At 34.7% G+C, this 21231-nt stretch overlaps 1 protein-coding gene across 8 annotated transcripts in view; it reads left to right on the plus strand.

Annotated features, from left to right (window-relative positions):
* Positions 1–21231, plus strand: part of MAST4 (microtubule associated serine/threonine kinase family member 4) — a 786570-nt gene that overhangs the window by 635513 nt on the left and 129826 nt on the right. For all 8 annotated transcript variants that reach the window (XM_031965792.1, XM_031965783.1, XM_031965810.1 and 5 more), the window contains one exon: positions 12722–12810. In XM_031965792.1, the coding sequence (XP_031821652.1) occupies positions 12722–12810 (89 nt within the window). The remainder of the gene's footprint in view (positions 1–12721; positions 12811–21231) is intronic.

The following is a 21231-nucleotide window of genomic DNA, read 5'->3' on the forward strand; positions in this document are numbered from 1 at the left end:
ATTATCTTAAAATTCTAATTTAACGTGATACCAGTACACAAAAATTAACAAATTTATAAATACAGCATTTCAGAAATAGAAAATAGGAAAATAAAAGCCTTCATTATTCTTATACACACTGTCTTGGAGTTTTACTCTTGGTTTTGCTTCACTTGATAAAAATAAACCAAAATTTTCGAAGATAAGTGCATTTATATTAAGAGTTAATGTTTGAGAAATCATGCTGACAGGCAGACCCTGCTCTCTGCTTTTTTACTTGTGCAAATACATCAAAGAATTTCTGGATTTGGAATTATAAAGGCCTTAGGTTACAGTTTCTAACTCAGCTACTTTTTAAACTGTGATCTTGTACCAATCATTTGTACTCTCTAGGCCCTGGTTACTTCACCCAGAATGTGAAAAATGTTGAATTAAATCAGGATTCTTCACCTTTATTGTGTCAAGGGCCACTGTGGAAGTCTAGTGAAACCAATGGATCCTTTTTCAAATAATGTTTTTAAATAATTGAAGCAAATGATAGTTTTCTGTTAGAAATTACTGAAAATAAGGGCATACTTTCCCCCCCATCCAAGTTAAATCACTCTACAGAATCCCAGCTTAAGACCTCCTATATTAAATGGTCTCTAAAGTCCCTTTAACCTTTAAATCTTTGACCCTTTGAAATTCTAACCATTATTTAAACTGAATAATAATAGTATTCCTCCAAGTTAGGGAATCATGGATTGTAGGCCTACAAAATCCATTTTTAATTTGTAAATTTAGGGCATTTTTTTGTTAGTTTTCCTATATATTTGGAAGAAATTGCATTTTCCTTTGGTAGGGAGTCTATTAATTCTTAAAAGCATTTGAAATCCAGAAAATTTCCCTCTCTAAGACTCCAGTTAGTTGAATATAAAATTTCCACTGTAGTGCTTCCCTAATTTCATATCAGTTTGCTACACTTTTATCTTAGGTAAATTGTAAAGTTTCTTGAAAGCAGGGACTATTTCCATTTTGTCTTTCAAACTCTTATGCCGGACATGTAGTAGATAATTTAACATTGATCCATAATTAAACTGTTCTTTGATTGCTTTATAAGTGTGCTTTATAGGTGTTTTCCCTGATTAAAATAGTGAGAGATAACCAACAAATATTTAAGGAAAGAATTCTGTTATGTTCAAAGCATCACACTAATTGAGGGGGATACAGTATTTTTACTATATATGTTTGAGGAGAGCAATTTCAACATCAAATTATGTATTCTAGGAGAGCAATCCTTAGTTCCAAATGATGTGTTTTATGTTCAATATCTTCTGCTTAGTAGTATCTTTCTCCTTTTCCCCAACACCATGTGTTAAAAATGTATCGAATAATTTGATCCTCACAATAAATCTGGGTAAGTGCTATTAGCATCCCCATTTTATAGATGAGGAAACTGAGATACATTGAGACTGAATAATATGACCAGAATCAGCTAATTAAGTGTCTGGAGTTCAGAACTCCATCCAGCATTATATTTAGTGAGCTACCTAGCTGCTTCAATCAGAATTAACAAAAGAGAAATGAAGTGATGAATTCCCTCTGACTAGACTTAAACAATGGGGAGATGAAGGCTGAGCAAGTATAATTGGAAAGAAGCTCTTTGTTCAGAAACATTTGGCTGGGTGACTTTTTAGATTTTTTTTTAAATTAAAAAAAACACACCAAATTTAACAACCATTAACAAATATAAACTCTTTCCTTCCAAGAGAGATGTTTCAAACTGGAAATCTACTATTTGTAGGTCTAGAGCTTAACTGAAAAACTACTAGAATTTATCCCATTATTTAAAGTCCCCAGAGATTTGGTTAGCTTATTGATTAGCTAATCATGTCACTCCCTTCCTGACCTAAGTTTTCACTTTTAAATGATATCTTAAATTAATAGAAACTTTATTCATAAAAAGCAAATCATATCTGTTGATTGAGGTGGTTGTGGAATCCCTACTTTGCATGCAAAACTATATTTTTTCATTGGCTTTTCCTTAAAATTTAGAAGATGAATGCCTATTCCTAAAGTATGTTCTTACCTTTCAGTCTCCCTCCACCCTCTCCTGTCTTTAGAGGACTCTCCCCCCCCCCCCAAGTCTTCCATTTTAATTCTTCTTTTGGCCTGGAAATTCTTCCTAGAAGAACAGCTGGTTATTATAACAGAGCTCTCTCTGGAGCCAGGAGGGAAGAAGACCTGAGTTCTAATAGTGCCTTAATTATATATTAGCTAGTTGACTTTGTTCAAACCAGTTGACTTCTCAGCCTTTAGTTTCTTCACTTGTAAAATGGGGATAATAATAGTGCCTACTTCACAGGATGAATTGAAAATTTTAAATGGGATAACATATTTAAAATGCTGTGCAAACCTTAAAGCACCATGCAAATATTTGTAATATTATTTATTGTTGCTGTTAACTATTGAAAACTTAGGATATAGAGCACCAACTCTAACTAGGTCCTACCAGATTGGAAAGACTTAAGGCATGGGCCCAGCAAGATACTACAGCTCTATCAAATAAGAACCTGTTTAGCTAGAACACCTGATTCTATGAGGGATGATTCAATTTCTAGCTATAGCTTTTTTTTTTAAGGTTGTACTTAAGCCAAAGGGAAGAATGAGTATTAACACTAATGAAATTCTACATCCTTAACATTGTGAAGTATTCCCAGGAGGAAAACTTGACCAGAGAGTCATTTCCTTTCTTATACATCACCAATTTTCATTTTTAAAAGTATTATATCTGTGTTGGTTTGTGTGCATTTAATTAATTTATCAAGTATGTGCAGAACAGTTCTAAAAAAATTCATCATTGCTTCGTAAGACTTCTTGTATAATGGACAATAATACTTCATATACTTCGCAAAAGTTAGCAGATGTTCACGTATGGTAAAGCTTTGGTGTCTCATTAGCCTCCTATGTCAATTTATTTCTGTAAATGAGATCCTCTATCAAGATGTATTAATAAATTATAGACTAGCTTCCCAGAATTGCTGGAACTCTTCTCGCCTAACTCATTATGTCATTAAGGACCCTCAAAGATCCCTAGTTAAAGACCATATGTCCAATTGAGTGCTGGCCTTTGTAGTCAGCTGTGAATATAAAAATTACTGCCAGTGGGGTTTTCCCCTCCCTGAAATTACCTGGACATTATCAGAGTTGATTAGTATTCAAGTCTCAGAATGAATGTTATTTTGAGAATGGAACTGGATTTTATAACCTTAACAGAAGGTCATGGCCTTGTAAGTCTCAGAGGCTTTGGTGAACTTGGGGAGACAATGATTAAAATGTTCTCCTGTTAGGTGGTTGCCTATGTAAAACCAGATATATTATAGTTTAAAGGCCCCACAGAATCTCTCAAACCACAAGTAACTAACTGGACTGGCCTTGAGCATGCTGATTCTATAAGCAAGAAAAAAAAAAATAGTTGGGCACCCCTAGACAAAATATGTTACGTCTAGGCCCACCTCAGTTTTATAATCTATTTCCTCCCTATCCTGTAGACTACACGATCTAAGTGGCAGAGAAGGTAAAATAAATGGAATAAACTGTCTTTTCTATTTGCCAGAAAAGTGTTATTTGCCTTAAGTTAGAGAGTGTAAAGTTAGATCCCAGTGAAACTTTTCTGCTTCTTATTGGAGAATAACAGCTGTGAGTGAAGTAGTGAAAAGGTGTGGTTAGCCTGTTCAGTTTTCATAATACTCCTGTGCCAAAGGCCGTTCATATAAATAAGAAACTTCCTTATGACTGCTTTTGCCACTCCCTAATGTTTCTCCATCTTAACTATCTTTTCATCTGTGACATCCTAATGCACAGAGTGTAATTCTTCTTGTGTCATGGGTGATAAATATCCCATATCACAGTCTGTTTCTTGTTTTGATTCATATCTAATTCTAACTGATTCCCATTGGGTTTTTCTTGGCTGAGGTACTGGACTGGTTTGCCATGTCCTTCTCCAACTCATTTGACAGATGAGGAAACTAAGGCAAGCAGGGTTGCCCAGAATCTTACAACTAGTAAGTATCTGAGATTGGATTTGAACTCGGATCTTTCTTAACTTCAGACCTAAGAGATGAACAAATATCTAATCCAACCATTACAGTTTGTGAGTGACCAAAAAAAATGAGTCGAATCCAAGGAAGGGTAAATGTTCTGACCCAATGTGGTTTTGTTAGAGCTAGAAGTTGAATTCTAGTCTTTTCCAAGGAGAAGTTTGAAGTTATTTGTAGAGATAATGGATGAGTGGTGGTGAATTCAGTGCTAAGCTTGGAGTTAAGAAAATCTGGATTCCCATCTTGCTTAGACTAGCAGACCTAGACTTGGCTTCTGTTTTTCAGGCAACTCCCTAGAACTTTTCCACCAAACCTTAGGCAATCACCTGGAGGAGTTTCCACTATGGAAGAACCCCCTCATCTAATGGTACATTCCAGCTCCCTTTGCATCAATCCTATTACTAAGAGCTACTAATTGAATTCTCTCCTACTAATTAACCTAAAAGCTTTGTTGCACAATGGTTGGAGATCTGTCCTCAGAGCCCCAAGAATTTGGATTCAAATTTGATCCTGCAAAAATCTTAAAATCTCCTAGTGTTTTCCAAGATTGCAAAGAAGGTGTCCACTGCATTCCTAGTGGGACTTTCCTCCATTTGGAGGAGTTTCTTATTATCATTAAAAATCATAATTCTAGAGCAGTTTAATGGTGCAGTGGGTAGAGTGCCAGCTCTGAAGTCAGGAGGACCTGAGTTCAAATCTGGTCTCACACACATAATACTACCTAGCTGTGTGACCTTGGACAAGTCAGTTAACCCCAATTGCCTCCAAAAAAAAAGGGGGGAAAAAATCATAATTCTAGTCCCTATCTCTGATTCTTAGATCTTGGTGAGAATACTATATTTGGCTGGGGGAAAGGAGGCACAATCCATTTAATTCTTCTCAGGTATTTTAACATATGATGTAATAACTTTTATGCTCCAGTTGAGTCCAAAGGTTAGACAGGAGTGTCAAGATCAGTACTAGATCTTGAAAGAAACTAGAAAGAAACCCAGTTCTTTTTTTTTTTTCTTGAAAATAATGAATTCTGACATAAGGTGGGGTTTTTTTGGTTTGTTTTTTTGTTTTTGTTTTTTGTGCTTGTTTTGTTTGGCTTTTGGTGTCATCATGAGCTTTTATTTATTTCATGATATGTTACATAGCATATTGATATTTAGCATATCTGAATTTGGGGAATCAAATGCATTGAAGCTTAGCCTGTATCATATAAGTGCTCCCTAAAATGAGCTCACATAGATCCTATGTTGAACTATAGGATATTATAGTTTAAACCACAAACCATAATTTAAAACTATTAATTCTAGTCCCTGTGTTGAAATATATTCAAGGAAATAAGTAGCTTTTATTCTATATTTTATCCAGAAAAGAATTTCTAGTCTTAAAATACTAATTACCAAAAAACCCAAACAAAAAACAACAAAAATCCCAAAAGTCCAAATTAATATTCTTTTCTATGACACTTAACTAAATATGGACCCTTAATGGTACTCTTTGAGCCTCACATCCTCCAAAATGCCAATTCCTTAAACAATAGTATTTTTCTATATTTGAATAGCTAAGTGAAGCACTGGATAGTGCTTAGTCTTAGAGTCAGGAGAAACTGAGTTTAAATGTGGCCTCAGACAATTATTAGCTATGTGATCCTGGCAAGTTACTGAATGTCTCAGTTTTCTCATCAATCAAATAAGCTGGGGAGGGAAATGACAAACCTGGCAATATCTTTGCCAGGAAAAGCCCAAATGAGGTCATAGAGAGTGGAACAAGACCAACTGAAACTATTCAAACACAAAAAAAACCATTTATTCACTCATCCATTCCTTTATTTTTCATTAACTAATTCATTCATTTATTTTGATTTAAACTGGATCTATGTGAATTCATCAGGTTAGAGAACTTCTAGTAATGCAGACCAGTTTTAGGGAATTATTTGGGACATTAAGAGACTGTTACTTGATCAGAGTCACTTGATTAGGTTCTGTCAAAATTAGGATTTGAATCCAGATCTCTTATGATTCTTAAGTCAGCTCCCTTCCTGTTCACCATGCTGTAGCTGCCTCTCATGTACTCAACTTTGTTCCTTTATCTGGAAGGTAGTGGGAATGGTATGGATATTTGTTTAAGGAAACAAAATATTTCAGTGGCTACTTGGTTTTTCTCAAGGTTTTCTTCTAACAGAGAGACCATGGTGAATGAAGGATAATAAATTATTAAACATGATCACTCACTTCTGTCCTCCTTCCATTGTATTTGCTGTTTTCAGTCTCCTATATTTATATTTTTTAATCTTGCTTTTAATCTTCCTCTTGGATATTTCAGTTTGAATTTAGGTTTTTCAGGGAAATACTTCATTTTGTTCTTAATAAGGATTTTAATACTTCCAATTATTATTCCAATATCAGTACTTCCAATTCAAGAAATATTTTACTTTACAACCTCAGTTGTTCTTAGTAAATGACATTTTTAAAAAAATTACTCTTCAATTTCCAAAGAAGAAGGAAGCACTTTTGAGAAGTGCCTCTACACCTCAATCTCCAAATAGGCAAAAATCTTGGTCCAAACATCTTCACTCCCTTCCTCAGCCTCCGTTCCCTCACTGACTGAAAGGGAGATAAACATATTATTTGTAGCACCTACCTCACTGGCTTGGTGTGTGGCCCAAATGGAGATAATGGGTGTCAAGCTCTTTGTAAATTTGTATAATGCTACATAAATGTCAGCTATGATCTGTTATTATAAAATGCCAGGTCAAGAAGCTAGAATGATGGGAAACCACTGATGGTTTCTGAGCAGAAACGTCATCCCTGAGCAGCAAAAAAATGACTTTGGCAGTTGTGTAAATGGATTAGAGGGGAGATTGCCTGAAGGCAAAGAGCCTGGATAGTAAACTGTATGGGGAGGAAGGAAGAGGGGATGTAAATGAGTGATAATAATGGAGGTAGAATCTGTAAGATCTAATAATGCAGAGAGGAGGGGGGAAATAGGAGAATCAAAGATGACTTTTTTTAGGAAAAGAAAGTCCAGAATGCAATTTGGATTGAATATAACTGAGTATACAGAAGTACCATCCTCCAACATTAATGCAGCAGAAGATAAACCTTTTTGTATTTCAGTGCTGGACGCAGGCAAATTATGCAAATCAGCCAGGGATTTCCTGCCACAATGGAAATATTGTTCCTGTTTTACTAGGGAGGACATCACCTGTGCTTTCCTTACCTTGAGTAGGGGTGGCTAGTGAGGTTGAGGGCAATGAGGCAAAAACACATCTATAGCAATCTTGGCTAAAATATAAGGAATTCTTTTTTTTTCAGCCTGAAATGAATATGTTTAAATTAAATTGATCATGTTTGTGAGTGGTTGTGGGGTTTGTTCCAAGTCTCAGCACAGCAGATAGTATTGGGCCTGGAGTTATGAAGCTCAGAGCTAAAGATTTAGCACGGATTTAGCTCTGACCCTTTGTAATTGTGTGATTTTGGGCAAGTCAGTTAAAGTGCTTTTGTCTGCCTCATTTTTTTCAGCTGTAAAAAAGGTACTAATAACAGCAGCTACCTTTTGTAGGGTTATTGTGAGAGTCAAATGAGATAACATTTGTAAAGCATTTAGCAAGTAGCCTGACACATTATGGCTACTTTATACTTATTTTCCCTCTCCCCTTCTATTCCTGACTCCTTTTCCCCCCAACCCATTCCCCTATTAGAGAGAAAGGAAGTATTTACTATATTAGATAAAATTATGAAATTTAAGAATATCTGAATTTTAATTATACCTCAGACATTTACGGGGCAACAAGATGGTGGCAGGGGTCCTCAAACTATGGCCCACTGGCCAGATGCGGCATCTGAGGACGTTTATCTTCCTCACCCAGGACTATGAAGTTTCTTTATTTAAAGGCCCACAAAACAAAATTTTTGTTTTTACTATAGTCCAGCCCTCCAAGAGTCTGAGGGACAGTGAACTGGCCCCCTATTTAAAAAGTTTGAGGACCCCTGATAGAGAACTAGGTCTGGAGTCAGGAAGACCACTTACTAGCTGTGTGAACTTGGTCAAGCCACTTTACCTTGTTTGTCTCAGTTTCCTCATGTGTAAAATGAGCATCCATCTCCCAGAGTTTTTCTGAGGATCAAATGGGATAGTAAGAGTAAAGTGCTTGACATAGTGTCTTCTACATGCCATCTTATGTCAACACTAAAACTAACTTCTGTGAATTGTAAGGACTATATAAATATTAGCTATTTTTTATTACTGGCAGCTAGGTGATACCATACTGCACAAAGCCCTAGGTGTCTCAAATCAGACACTTTATGAGTTCAAATCTAGCCTCAGAAATTTTCTAGTTGTGTTTCCTCATCTGTCCAATGAGCTGGAGAAGGAAATGGCAAACCACTCCAGTATCTTTGCTGAGAAAGCCCCAAATGGAGCCACAAAGAGGCAGAGATATAACTGAGATGACTAAACCACAAGTGTAATAACAGATACTTTTTTAGTTGTGTTAAATTAGGCAAGTTGGTTAACCCCTTTTAACCTTGGGTCTCTCATTTGTAAAATAATAATAGAAACTAAGTTTTTGTGAGGCTTAGATGGGATAGTAGATACATACATACATACATACATACACACACATTATATATATTGCTTTGCAAACTTTAATGTGTTACATAATTGTTATTTATTTTTATTATATAGTATTCACAGTAAAAGTTGAAAACTTAAAACACATTGTTAAACTCTTGAAGAATTTGTTTTTAGTTACAAGGGAATTCATAAAAAGTAGCAGCTAATTCCTCTTATGAGAATTAGACTTGAACCATACACTTGTAAAGATAAATCTTCATCGAAAAGGCAAACATAATTTATCTGTAATTTTGTTTGTTGTGTATAATTTCTGTAATTTAAATTGCACCCCTCTGAACACAGTAATCAGATCTCTTTCTAAGTCATTCTTATTTCCTCTTACTCTCTTTAACATTATTGATATTATTGAAATTATCATTTTCCTTATTTTCAATAATGACTATATTGAAAATGTAAAATACATACTGTGTTTTTGTCTTTCTTTTTTGTAGTGTTGACTTTTGTATTTGGCCTTTAGAATATATTAGTTTTCCCAGGTGTACCTTGGAAAATCCAGTTTTTGTTTGCAGTGATTATTCATGTAAGAAAGATCTTTTCTTAATCCTTTGCTTCAACTAAGTCAACATGTCATTGACAACCCTCCCACCAAATTTAATAATTCTTTTGTGCAAAAATGCTGCCATCAGCACACTTAATTTTGCATCAATAGCAGTTCACATTTCTTATTTATCTACATCATAAATATAAACATTAATGATTAAGACTGTCTAAATGAAATCTTTATAAATGACTGAACCAGATGCTAAATGTTAAGTGAAAAACATCAACACAGCATTCCTTTGCTGTTTTTAATAGCAATTAGCCTTTCTTGTAAGGAATTTGCTCTTGTGTTATTTAGAGACAAAATACATAGGATTTTATAAAATTCATCAACATCATCCATTCTTTTCATTAATGTCAGTAAGTTGGTATTTAACATTCTACCACAAGAGACATTCAGTTTGTATGAACACAAAACACATAACATTCTGATTTGTTAAAAATGATGGCCTCTGATGTAAAGATTATGCATTAAACTAGTCTAATTCTTGATAGATAAGAATCTGCATCACAAAACTACACTTATAATTAAGCATCAAGGGTCCAGTCTTATTTAACAACTTCATTAGCAACCTTTGGAAGAGTAAATGTGATCTTAATTAAACTCACAAACAATACTAGGAGGTACTAAAAACTCTAAGAGGAACAATAAAATTAGGTAATGCTATCAAAAAAGGTTTTTAATTACATATGTGTGTGCATATACATTTATATATAATATAAATATACACATAAAGGTACAGTGTCTATGTTTATGTAAACTACAAATATCTAAAGCACATATTTCATTATCATAAAACATTTCTTCTAGTAGTACTGATCTGATAGCTTCTTGCATGTTAGTTGCTTATTATTCTCCCCTCTTATGTAGTATATACATACTGAATGTGCATATACACATATATGTATGCCCATGTGATATGTATATTTGTACCGTGAACAGTGATGTGTATATATTATGTGGGCATGTTGTGTATATACATATCTTATTGTACACATATATATGTACAAGAAATTTGATGTGATAATGAAATGTATATTTTATATATTAAAGACATTTCAGAATCATAGAATATCAAAGTTAGAAGAAATCTCAGAAACAGGCCAGTCCAACCTGAATATGAATAAGTATTCCCTGTCTTTAATATATGGTCATTGAATCTTTACGTAAAGAAGTACAGTTACAGGGAACTTATAGTCTATCAAAGTCTTCAATATTTCTTGGTGTTGAGAAGTTTTTTCTTATATTAAAACTAAAGCTGCCTTTTCACAAGGAAAGAAGGAAAGATAGAAAAGAAGGAAGGAAGGAAGGAGGGAGGAAGAGAGAGAGGGAGGGAGGGAGAGAAGGAAGGAAAGAAGGAAAGAAAGGGAATAGACATTTATTAAGCCTTTATTGTATTCCAGGCATCATGTTGAGCACTTTAAATATTATCCCAAATATTGCCTGATTTAATCTTAACAACAACTCTGAGAGATATGTGACAGTTATTCTTATCCTTGTTTTCAGTTGAGGAAACTGAGGCAGACAGAAATTAAGTATCTTGCTCAGGCTCATGCAGCTATTTTTTATTTTTTACCTTTTTTTTATTTAAAACTTTTTATTTTCAAAACATATGTGTGGATAATTTTTCAATATTGACCCTTGCATAGCCTTGTGTTTTAGATTTTTCTCTCCTTCTACCCACTCCCTTCCCTAGATGGCAAGCAATCCAATATATGCTATATATGTTAAAATATATGCTCAATCCAATATCACACATCTATTAAATGTCTTAAACTGGTTTTTAATTCAGAGTTTCCTGACTTTAGGACTAGCTAGCACTCTTACCCACCAGCTACCTAGCTGCCTCTGGAGTGAAGCAAGACAACTTAATCCCTTTTTTGTAAATAGAACCTTTTAAATACCTGAAAATAGCTATCATTCCCCCCCCCTCCCCGCCCCATGCCCACCTTTTCTTCTTCAGGCTAATCATTTCCAGTTTCTCCACCCAATTATCAAATAGTTATACGTTTGAAGTCTTTCACACCATCTTGTTTGTCTTCCTCTCAATATTCTCTGCTTCAAATAGATAGATAATGTGACTGCAGTATACAGGAATGCCTGGCCACTCAGTCTCTAAAACTTCCAAAGGTGAAATCAGGTGGTGACTTAACATAAATCTTAAAAACAACAAGAACAACAACAAACCAATCATTTTTTTTTTTCATAAATCAGTCATAAGACTAGCTGGGACTACTTTCAGAAGATGGGAGTCTATGTCAATCAGTCAATCACTTAATGATGGGGGAAGCCTCAGAGAAGTGACCTTCACTATAGCTGTGAGCTAAATGAGATAGTTTTGTTATCCCTCTGTGCTCTCTTAATATAGAAATAACCTTTTAATTCTGTGAACAAGTTTTTTTTTTTTTTTTCTGCTTTTATCTACAAACAGGGGATCTGAGTTCTAAATACACTCTATGACTCAAGCAGATGCAAAAAATGAAAGTTGTTTTTGCCATCCATCATTTGGGTCATTCCTACCTTGTGGGGTGGAGGGGAGGGCTGGTGGAATCTACCTAGAGGCCAACCAGAATAGGTATTTCTACCTTTGTTCTATTATATACGAAACCAGAAGATACATTTACCTAACTCTTTTATCTGGGTGTTGAGGAAAATTGATGACATGGATTAAAATCAATAGGGCCCACATGTTTTTGTTTTGTTTTGTTTTGTTTTAAAGACCTTCTTTCTGATATTCTGATAAAAGTTTGAACTTACTATGGTGATATCTATCAATTAACTGAAAGGGAAGTACTATGAATTAAAATTCAATATACAAGAATTTTTAAAGTGACAGATTACATATATCTTAGGAGACATCATCTGTTCTATTGACAAAAAAGGCACAGATGTGAATTTTGTTTGAATAATTAGATTTTTAATTAGTGTATCACTGCAAGATTGATAAGTCATTGCTCTTCATTGCACATGGTTTTGTGTTAGAAATTACATGTAAACAAAGATGTTTTGTGATTGATTTGAAAACTAACTTTATTATCTGGATAGAATGTGTCACATATTTTAAGAATAAAAACAATCACTTTTTTATTGTAGCTCCACTTATGATGAACAATATTAATGATGTTACAATTTATTAATCAGTTTTATTTTCCAATGGACAAGATATAATTTGACTACACATGTATAATCTGTATCAAAATGATCGCCTTCTCAAGAAGGGAGAAAATTTGGAACTCAACATTTTTTAAAAGAATGTTAAAAATTTTTTGTTTACATGTAATTGAGAAAAAAAAATAAATGAAGGCAAGATGTAATCACCCTGCAAATGTATATGATCAAGTGTTTGGTTGGCAGCACTTCGTTAATAGCGTAGGAAATAGCTTATATGTCTTCTTTAAATCGGCTTATATATGATAGAGAATAAATTTTTATTTTAAAACGTGAATTTCCCTCCCCCCCTTAATTCTATTTCATTTCTTTACTTTTTTTCTTTCAGTTGCCGAACGAGTAACCGGAAAAGCTTAATAGGAAATGGTCAGTCACCAGCATTGCCTCGTCCACACTCCCCGCTATCTGCTCATGCAGGTAATTATACCACGCTTTATTTTGTGTTAGCTTTTTTGCTTCCTTTGGGGAAAAAAAGGCAAAAACAAAAATCCAATTGTTATAAGTTATTATGAGGATTCAGGTATAGCTTCGTATCTGCTTTTCATAGTGGCTTTAATTTTTGATGTCTAAGTAAGACAGTCTCTATCCAAACTTTAACCTCCCTCTAAACTTTCTGAATTATCTCTAAAATGCAAGAGGAGCCTCTTGAAAAAACAGCTTTCTTTTCTGGTGTGTGTAGGCCCTTCTCAAGTTAATGAATAGTATTCTCCCTGTTTTTATGTTTTGACAAATAAAAAGTCAATTTAACTTCATATGAGGCAGTATTAAAGGCTCCATATGTTTTTCAGATTATTTTAAACTTGCCCAAGCCTCTTGAAGAATGCTTTGCACATACTCTTTGGGGTGGTGTACAAAATTCCTCAGAAAATGTTTCTTGTCTTGATCTCCAAACTTGACAATCATCTTTGTAGAAGGCTGAAATCTCATTTGATCAATAGGAGTTTTTGTAGTTTGTCTATTCTAGAAGGGTTCTTGAAAGAATTTTGAGATTCTTACTTATTGGTATTGGCTATCGAAATAGTTGTTTGTTGTTTGTTTTTTACCCTATCTGTATTTTGTAGTGGTTGAAATCTCTTTTAAAGGAGGAAAGGAGATAATTCAACTACAGCATATGGCTGACAATGTTGGGTTGAGGATGTAGATAAAATCATGATACAGGAAAGATTAGTTGTCAAGGTCAATGTACTTGGTATTGAAAGTGAAATTGCCAGGCAGAGGCAATGTACAGCAAGCCATTGAATTTGTTGTATATGTGGAGGAAGAAGAAAACTATTTGTGATACAGATTTGCACTTGCATGTCTAAATGCTCTTTATTCTGCTTTGTTCATGGAAATCTTCATCTTGTTTATTATTTGTTAAATTCAGAATAAATAAAATTATCAAAATGGAAGCTGGTAAATTAACCAAGTCTAGAGAGATTAATGTGCAATTAAAATCTGAATTTCAGGAACTCAATGAGTCACAAAATTCTGATTTGGAAGGGACTTCAGTAGCCATTTAGTCAACCTACACACACACACACACACACACACACACACACACAAATTACCACTGTACTTTCCTGACAAGTGGTCATCTAGCTTCTGCTGGAAGTCCAAAAAAGCCAAATCCATCACTTCTCAAGGCAACTTATTCAATTCTTAGACAATAAATCATGGGAAAAATTCATTGAACTAGCAGTTTGCTATTTCCACTTTCTGCTGCCATACATAAATTTTTTTAGATTCCTTAGAATTTCCTTTACTAAGCAGTTTGTTTCCCTACCTTCCTTCAATCCATCATCCCCATCCATAGTAATATAAACTCTACACCATTCTGAACAATTTTCTAGAAAAAAATGAATAATTCAGTAGGATTAGAGCAACTATTGAAGTTGGGAAAACTTGAGTTCAAATTCAACTTTGGAACTTTACTAGTAGTATAAGCCTGAGCAAACAACTTTTACCTGCCTTAATTTCCCTAACTGTAAAATGGAGATAATAATAACTCATATCTCTCAAGGATATTGAAAGGATCAAATGAGATAATGTTTGCAAATTGCATAGCATAGTGCCTAATACATAGCAGTTACTCAAAAAAAAATGCCCATTCTCTTCCCTTTGTCCTGAAGATCCTATGAAAATGATCCTGTCATTTGTAATCTTCTATTTGTCTTCTGTGATTAAGGGAGATGACTGAAAAGTGCTCAATGGCAGGAGAATCTTTTGTGAGTCTAGCTTTATTGTGAGATGGATACAGTTGCTCAAGAATATTTTAGAGCCACAAGCCACATAACTAACTAACTAACAGAATTGTGGTGTTGCTCAAGTGATTAAACTTGGGTTCAGATCCCATTTCTGCCACATACCAGTTTTATGACCACAAAAAAATCACTTCATTTCTCAGTCTTCCAGGTACCAGTCCTTTAAGACTACAAGGTATAGATCTGCATTAAGGAGTTAACAGACTTTAAAGCACATGGCAAACATTTTTCTACTCGTGTCTGCCCTTCCCTAAAAATAATTGAAGAAAGATGATTAAGACTGGATGTTATTTGTTCCCTAAGAAAATCCTGGAGAATCTTAGAAATTACTGAGGCCAAACCCTCCATTTTTCAAATAATAATAATTCAAATTAACCTAATTATTTTAAGATCACAGAAGGTTTATCTTCACAATCAATTTGTGGGGTCAGGTAGTACATATAAGAATTACCACTCCCATTGTACAGATGGAGAAACTGAGGCCTGGGTGGTCTGTGACATGTCTAAGATCACACAGCTAGGCAGTAAATAGAAGTCCATTCCTTCTATTATTAGCCTGTTAGTGTTTCCACTCCACCATGTGATGCCTATCACAGTTACTATAAATTGTATTTTAAAGTTCATTAAGTGGGAAAGAGAATAAATTATATTTCTAGTATATATCTGTAATTTCATTGACATAGAGAATAATTCTCAGTGAGAAAACTCTCCACCAATTGAAGTGAACAGCTATTCTAGAATTTGTAATCTTAACCAAGTTGACCAAGGTATTGAGAGTATAAATGAATAGTCCAGAGTGACACAGTCAATATTTATCCAAGTTGGAATTTGAACTCAAGTTTTTCTTACTCACAGATCTGCTCACTATTTACTGTGCTTTGTCTCCAACCAGGCTGGAAAATTTAAGCACAGAAAATGATTGTTTTAATCTTTTGTTTTTGTTTTGCTAATTGTACAAGGCTGGGACTGAACAAAGCAAAAGGAATGAATCAAGGTCCAAGTATCAGCTCTAGGATGACAGTCTTAGAGTGACACATTGTTATCTGCCTATATCTGTGCAGCTGAACATGAGCTCATTTTTCCTACTTTATAATCTTAGAGTTCTTGATCGTTAAGTGATATGTCACTCTTCTGAGATAATGTCTCCCTAGCTTATGTCCCCATCACCAGTCTTTTAACACAGCATCTTCCTTTTATTTTAATTATATCAACAAGAGGAAGAATGAAGCTATGACTTCACTAATATCTTTATTTCTGTGTTTACTTTATGGGATCCAAAGGCTCAGCACAATCCCTCCTTCTCCTTCCCTATGTTGTTATACTTCATTATTAACATTTATCAGAGAAAAAAAAGAACTTATCTTTCTGATCCCGAGATTTACTTTGTTTTTGTAATACATTTTATAGTTTTGTTGTATTTTTGTGTGATGGGAACAAAGAAATGATTATAACCTCAGAAACAGGTGGGAAATCTGGCAGTCTTTTTGTGGGAGAAATATGGCAGTGTTACAGAAATAAATCTGAAGGAAGGGGAGCCTTCCTGATGAATCTTTTGACAAGTAGAGCAATTCAGTCATTTAAGCAGTTAATTAAGGTTTATTCAAGCTGTTCCCCTTTCCTCCCATTTTTTTTGTTCTTGTTGATTACCTGTTGTTATTGACCAGTTTCTAAATATTTCCTCCAAAATGTAGAGTAGGGCAAAGGAGAATGGGTAAAATTAAAAAAAAAAAAGATTCTTTTGGGCTTTTTACTTGCTTTTAGCTCAGGTTTGGATGTTGCTTGAATAGAAGGTTGGGACAAAGTTTTTGTTTTCTCTGTCAATCGTCTTTGCCCACATTTCTAGACTATTTTCTGAAACCAGAAAGGTTGAATAAATTCAGGATGGAAAGAGAATGAATTTTCCCTTGTTTTGAAAAGTAGCAGTATATCATTACTTTAGCTTAGGTCAAACTTCAACACATTCTCATGGTAATCTAAGCCAAGTACTTCAAGATGTTATGTGTCCATACACAAATATGCACAAACATATGTATATGTTTGAAATACATGTCTCTCTCAATCAGAATAATAAAAGGGGATGCTGTAGCATAATGATTTTTTCAAACAAGGGAAGTTCACAAATGTAAGTTAGCTATGAACTAGAAATTAAGTGGGTTTGAAGAAAATAAATTCCTTAAGGAATTTAGCCTCATATATTATTTTATATTATTTTAAATTCCAAAGCCAAATAAAACTGTTGTGGGGGAAAATGAAAAAACAAAAAAAAAATAGGATGACAATTTTCCTTTTGGGAATTTCCTTTAGAGCTATTTTATGAACCACACAATCAATTAAGATGCATTTGTTAAGTACCTAAAATGTGCCATAAGAAATCCAGTCTTTGTTATGTAATAGTCACATAGTACTTTTTGTACTTCAAAAGTATTTATCCAGCTTAATCTTGAATATGAATGAAATTTTCCTGTTTATAAATCTCAATTTCATCCTCTGAGACTAAAGATTCACTATCATTAAATATATTTACATATTCATAATAATATATTAATATCATTTAATATATTCATGTGATCACATGTAGACCCTATATTAAATAGTTATTGTTTAGTTATTTCAGATATGCCCAACTTTTCCTGACCTCATGTGGGGTTTCTTAGCAAAGATACTATAGTATTTTGCCATTGCCTTCTTTATGTCATTTGACAGATGAAGAAACTGAGGTAAACAGGATTAAGTGACTTTCCCAGAGTCACACAACTAACAGCTGTTTGAGGTCAGATTTGAACTCAAGAAGATGAGTCCCTCTGACTTCAGGCCTAATGCTCTGTGCATTATGGTGCTACCTAGCTCCCTCTCTAAAGAGCAGAAACAAATATTTTTAGGAATGACAACATCATTGGAATTTATTTATACATCTTTCCAAAGCAACTTGTAAAAGGCAACACTCCTTTGAATATGTTCTTATATGCCTGCTTTACCTTATGTGCCTTATCTTTTTGACTAGATCTTAAGCTCCAAAATATTTGTTTAATAAGAGGAGAAATAGAATGAGCCTGATAGCTAGCATTTTAAGATTTACTAAGTGCTTCACAAATTTTCTCATTTAACCTTAACAACAATACTGGGAAGGAGATGCTGTCCCCATTTTACAGATGAAGAAACTGAGACACAGAGAGGTAAAATCCTTTCCCCAGCAGTATTATGATCATTTGCAACACAATTATTTATCATCATAGGCCAAATTTTCCTACATTCTCTACCACTTGTCACCCAGGAGAGAAAAGTGAATGAACATTAAAAAGCCCTAAATCTAAATATTACTTAAAATGGCGAGCATGTGTTTTGTTCTCTGTATTTTGAAAATGCCTTGATGTTTGGAAGTATTAAATTTTGGACCAATAAAATATTTATTCAACCCAAGTTATATAGTCTTTGTCAGAACGATAGCACTTTATCTAGAGATAATTTGCCAAGTGCCCAAGCAATCTAGAATATAATGAAGAACCAAGAAATAGTAATATTAAAGAAAAAGACAGATACAAAAAAGGAAGGGGAAGCTAGATAGCATAGTAGATAGAACACCAGCCCTGTAGTCCCTTGAGTTCAAATACAGCCTCAGACACTTACTAGCTGTGTGACCCTGAGCAAGACACTTAACCCTGATTGCCTTGAGGGAAAAAAAGGCAAGCATAATAGATGTCGTAAAGTCTGCATTCTAAAGTTAGTGCACTTTATTTATGACTGTCCCTCACACAGTCTGTCCATTTGCCATTACTAGGTCTTAGGTGGCAGTAAGATGGGTCACACTAGAGATGCCCCAGTCTAAACAGTTGGGTTATTAAGGGTGGACCAGGTAATATAGAAAGAGATCTTTGGAAAAAGTAGCTGACAAGTTGGCTAACGAGAGTAAGACTCCAAAAATATCTAAAGAAGCTAGAGAGAAAGGCTAAGACAAAATGTAACAGGAATAAACAGGAATACATGTAAAGGCCTGCATTTATTCTAGATAGTAAGTTCACAGGAAAAAGATCTGGGGAAGAGTAGCTCAATGAATCTCCAAGTGTGCATAAATGAATAGTGTAACATGGCAGCCAAAAAACCCCAAACAAACAAAATATTATTGAAATTTTTGTATTAAGAAAAGAATAAATTTAGAATGCCAGAGATAATCCTCTAGCATTCTACTCTGGTGTTGGATTCAGTGCTGTAGTTATGGCCTACATTGGATACTGCTAAATTGGATCTGAGCCAGAAGAGGCCAAAGAGACAGATTTGATGCTATGTCATATGAAGAGCTGTTGAAAGAACTGAGATGTTTGGCCTGGAGAAGAAAAGAACAAAAAAAAACAAGAAACAAGTATTTGTAGTGTTGTTTTAGTACAGAAGAGGCTTAAGTTTGTTCTTCATCCTGGAGGGCAGAAGTGGGAACAATGGCTAGAAGTTTGCTGATGGATAGACATATGAACGGATGGATGGAATGAAATGACTGAGAAGCAACTTTTAGCTTAATGTAAAAAAAACAAAAACAAAAAACAACTTTCTAATGCTTAGAATAGCCCCAAAATGGAAGGCCAAAAGAAAGAGTGAATTTCTCATTATAGAAGATCCCTAAGCAGTGCAATGATTTTTTTTTTTTTTTTTTTTTGGAATTAGGCAAATGAGGTTAAGTGACTTGCCCAGGGTCACACAGCTAGGATGGTTAAGTGTCTGAGATCACATTTGAACTCAGGTCTTCCTGACTTCAGGGCTGGTGTTCTATCCACTGTGCCATCTAGCTGCCCCCCAAATGATTCTTGAACTACTCTTGATACAAGCTGCTGTAGACCAGGGCTTCTTAAGCTTTTTCCTCTCATGACCCCCTTTCTCCCAAGAAATTTTTATGCAACACCAGGTATATGGGTATTATAAAATAGGTCTCCAAATCAAACATTAATTGATTTTAAATCATAATTTTACAATCTCTACATTAAATTATGAGACCCCAAGTAGGGTCACAATCCCACAGTTTAAAAAGCTTTACTCTAGATGACCCTTTAGGGTTTTTTCCAACACGGGGAGTCTCTGATTCCATGGTTCTCACCATGGCTCAGAAGTAAAAGTCAAGGCATGAGTAGAAGAGAATTTGACAATAGGTAGAAGTCCAATGAGAGATTTAGGGGTGGTCAGACCATTGTGTGACATGAATTCCAAGGACAGAAAAAGGTCAATTAGCACATAGCTGGTGAAAACAGGCAGTCAGTATCAGAGAGGCTGGTGAAATTTAGAGAGGCCTTTAGTCCTTAGAAGGTCCGATCAAGGATAAGGTACTGATGATATGGACAAAATAGGGAGTAGGATGTAGAAAGCAACAGTTAAACGTTTGCAGTGATTGCAGAGTATAAGATGAAGGCTTAGTCTTAGATAACACAAATCCACTTAAAAGAATCAAAATGTAAGATTGGAACAGGAGGACATATTGCTTAGCTGTGAATATGGAGTTCTTTCTTCTTTTTTACATATAGACAAAGTTGTTGTGATAGGGCAGATTAAGCCAATAGTTAACTATTAAATCAGTCTTCCAGCTGTGGGGCCAGTTGTGGGATCAAGGATTCAGGTCAATTATTATAATCTTCTTCCTTTAAGGCAAAGCTCCTATACCTTTATTATCTGATTTTTTCACCTGTTAGTAGAACTGCAACAACCAATTAAAGAGGATGAGAATAAGGCTGAAAGCAAATCCACAGCAACCAGTAAGATGTGGACAGTAACAGTCTCCTTAACAAGGAAGGAAACGGGGGAAAAAAACTAAGAAAAATAGAAATAAAAATTCAAAAAGCATAACAGTCTGAGGCCATTTATTTTCAGGGTAAGTAAACAGTTATCTGGAAAATCCACTTATGTTCAACACTTTATTCTCTAGTAGTGCTATAAATAGATTAAAGGGGGCTTAGGAGAAATTCATGGATGGAGATCCATAATGTGTTATTAAGGGAAACTAGGATGTCAGGGGAATCCATTCTTTCCCTTGGGGAAAATAGTAGGCTTAGTGGATTGTGGTTCTTATTGCATGTAGCATATTCTGTTCCTCTGAACAACAGTAACAAAACCTTCTATGCTTTTAAATAGGGAGGAGATTTCTAACAGATGCTGTCACTTGCCAGTGTTGATCCTAGGAGTTTGTGTAAAGGCTTAGGAGCATCAGCTCTTCCAGAATGGCGCACTCGCTCCTCTCTCTCGCTCTCTCTCTCTCTCTTTCTGTCTGTCTCTCTCTCCACTGAATTAATCAGTACAGACTTTGTTCAATTCCATGACTGAAATGCGCCTATACTCATCTCTACAGATTTCCTTCAAATTTCAGCTAAAATCCTACTTTCTACATAAAGCCTTTCTTGACTCACTCCCCCTCCCTACCTTTTTTAATTCTAGTGTCTTCCCTCTGTTGATTATTTCCAAGTTTTCCTGTCTGTAGCTTATTTGTATATGATGATTTGCATGTTGTCTTCCTGACTAGACTGTGAACTTCTTGAAAAAAGGGACTTTCTTTTGTCTTTTTCTATATCTCAGTATAATGCCTGACACATAGTAGGCACATTTTAAGACATTTATTAAGGTAAATACT

This window comes from Sarcophilus harrisii, chromosome 1 (assembly GCF_902635505.1).
Source record: "Sarcophilus harrisii chromosome 1, mSarHar1.11, whole genome shotgun sequence".
NCBI classification, from domain to species: domain Eukaryota; kingdom Metazoa; phylum Chordata; class Mammalia; order Dasyuromorphia; family Dasyuridae; genus Sarcophilus; species Sarcophilus harrisii.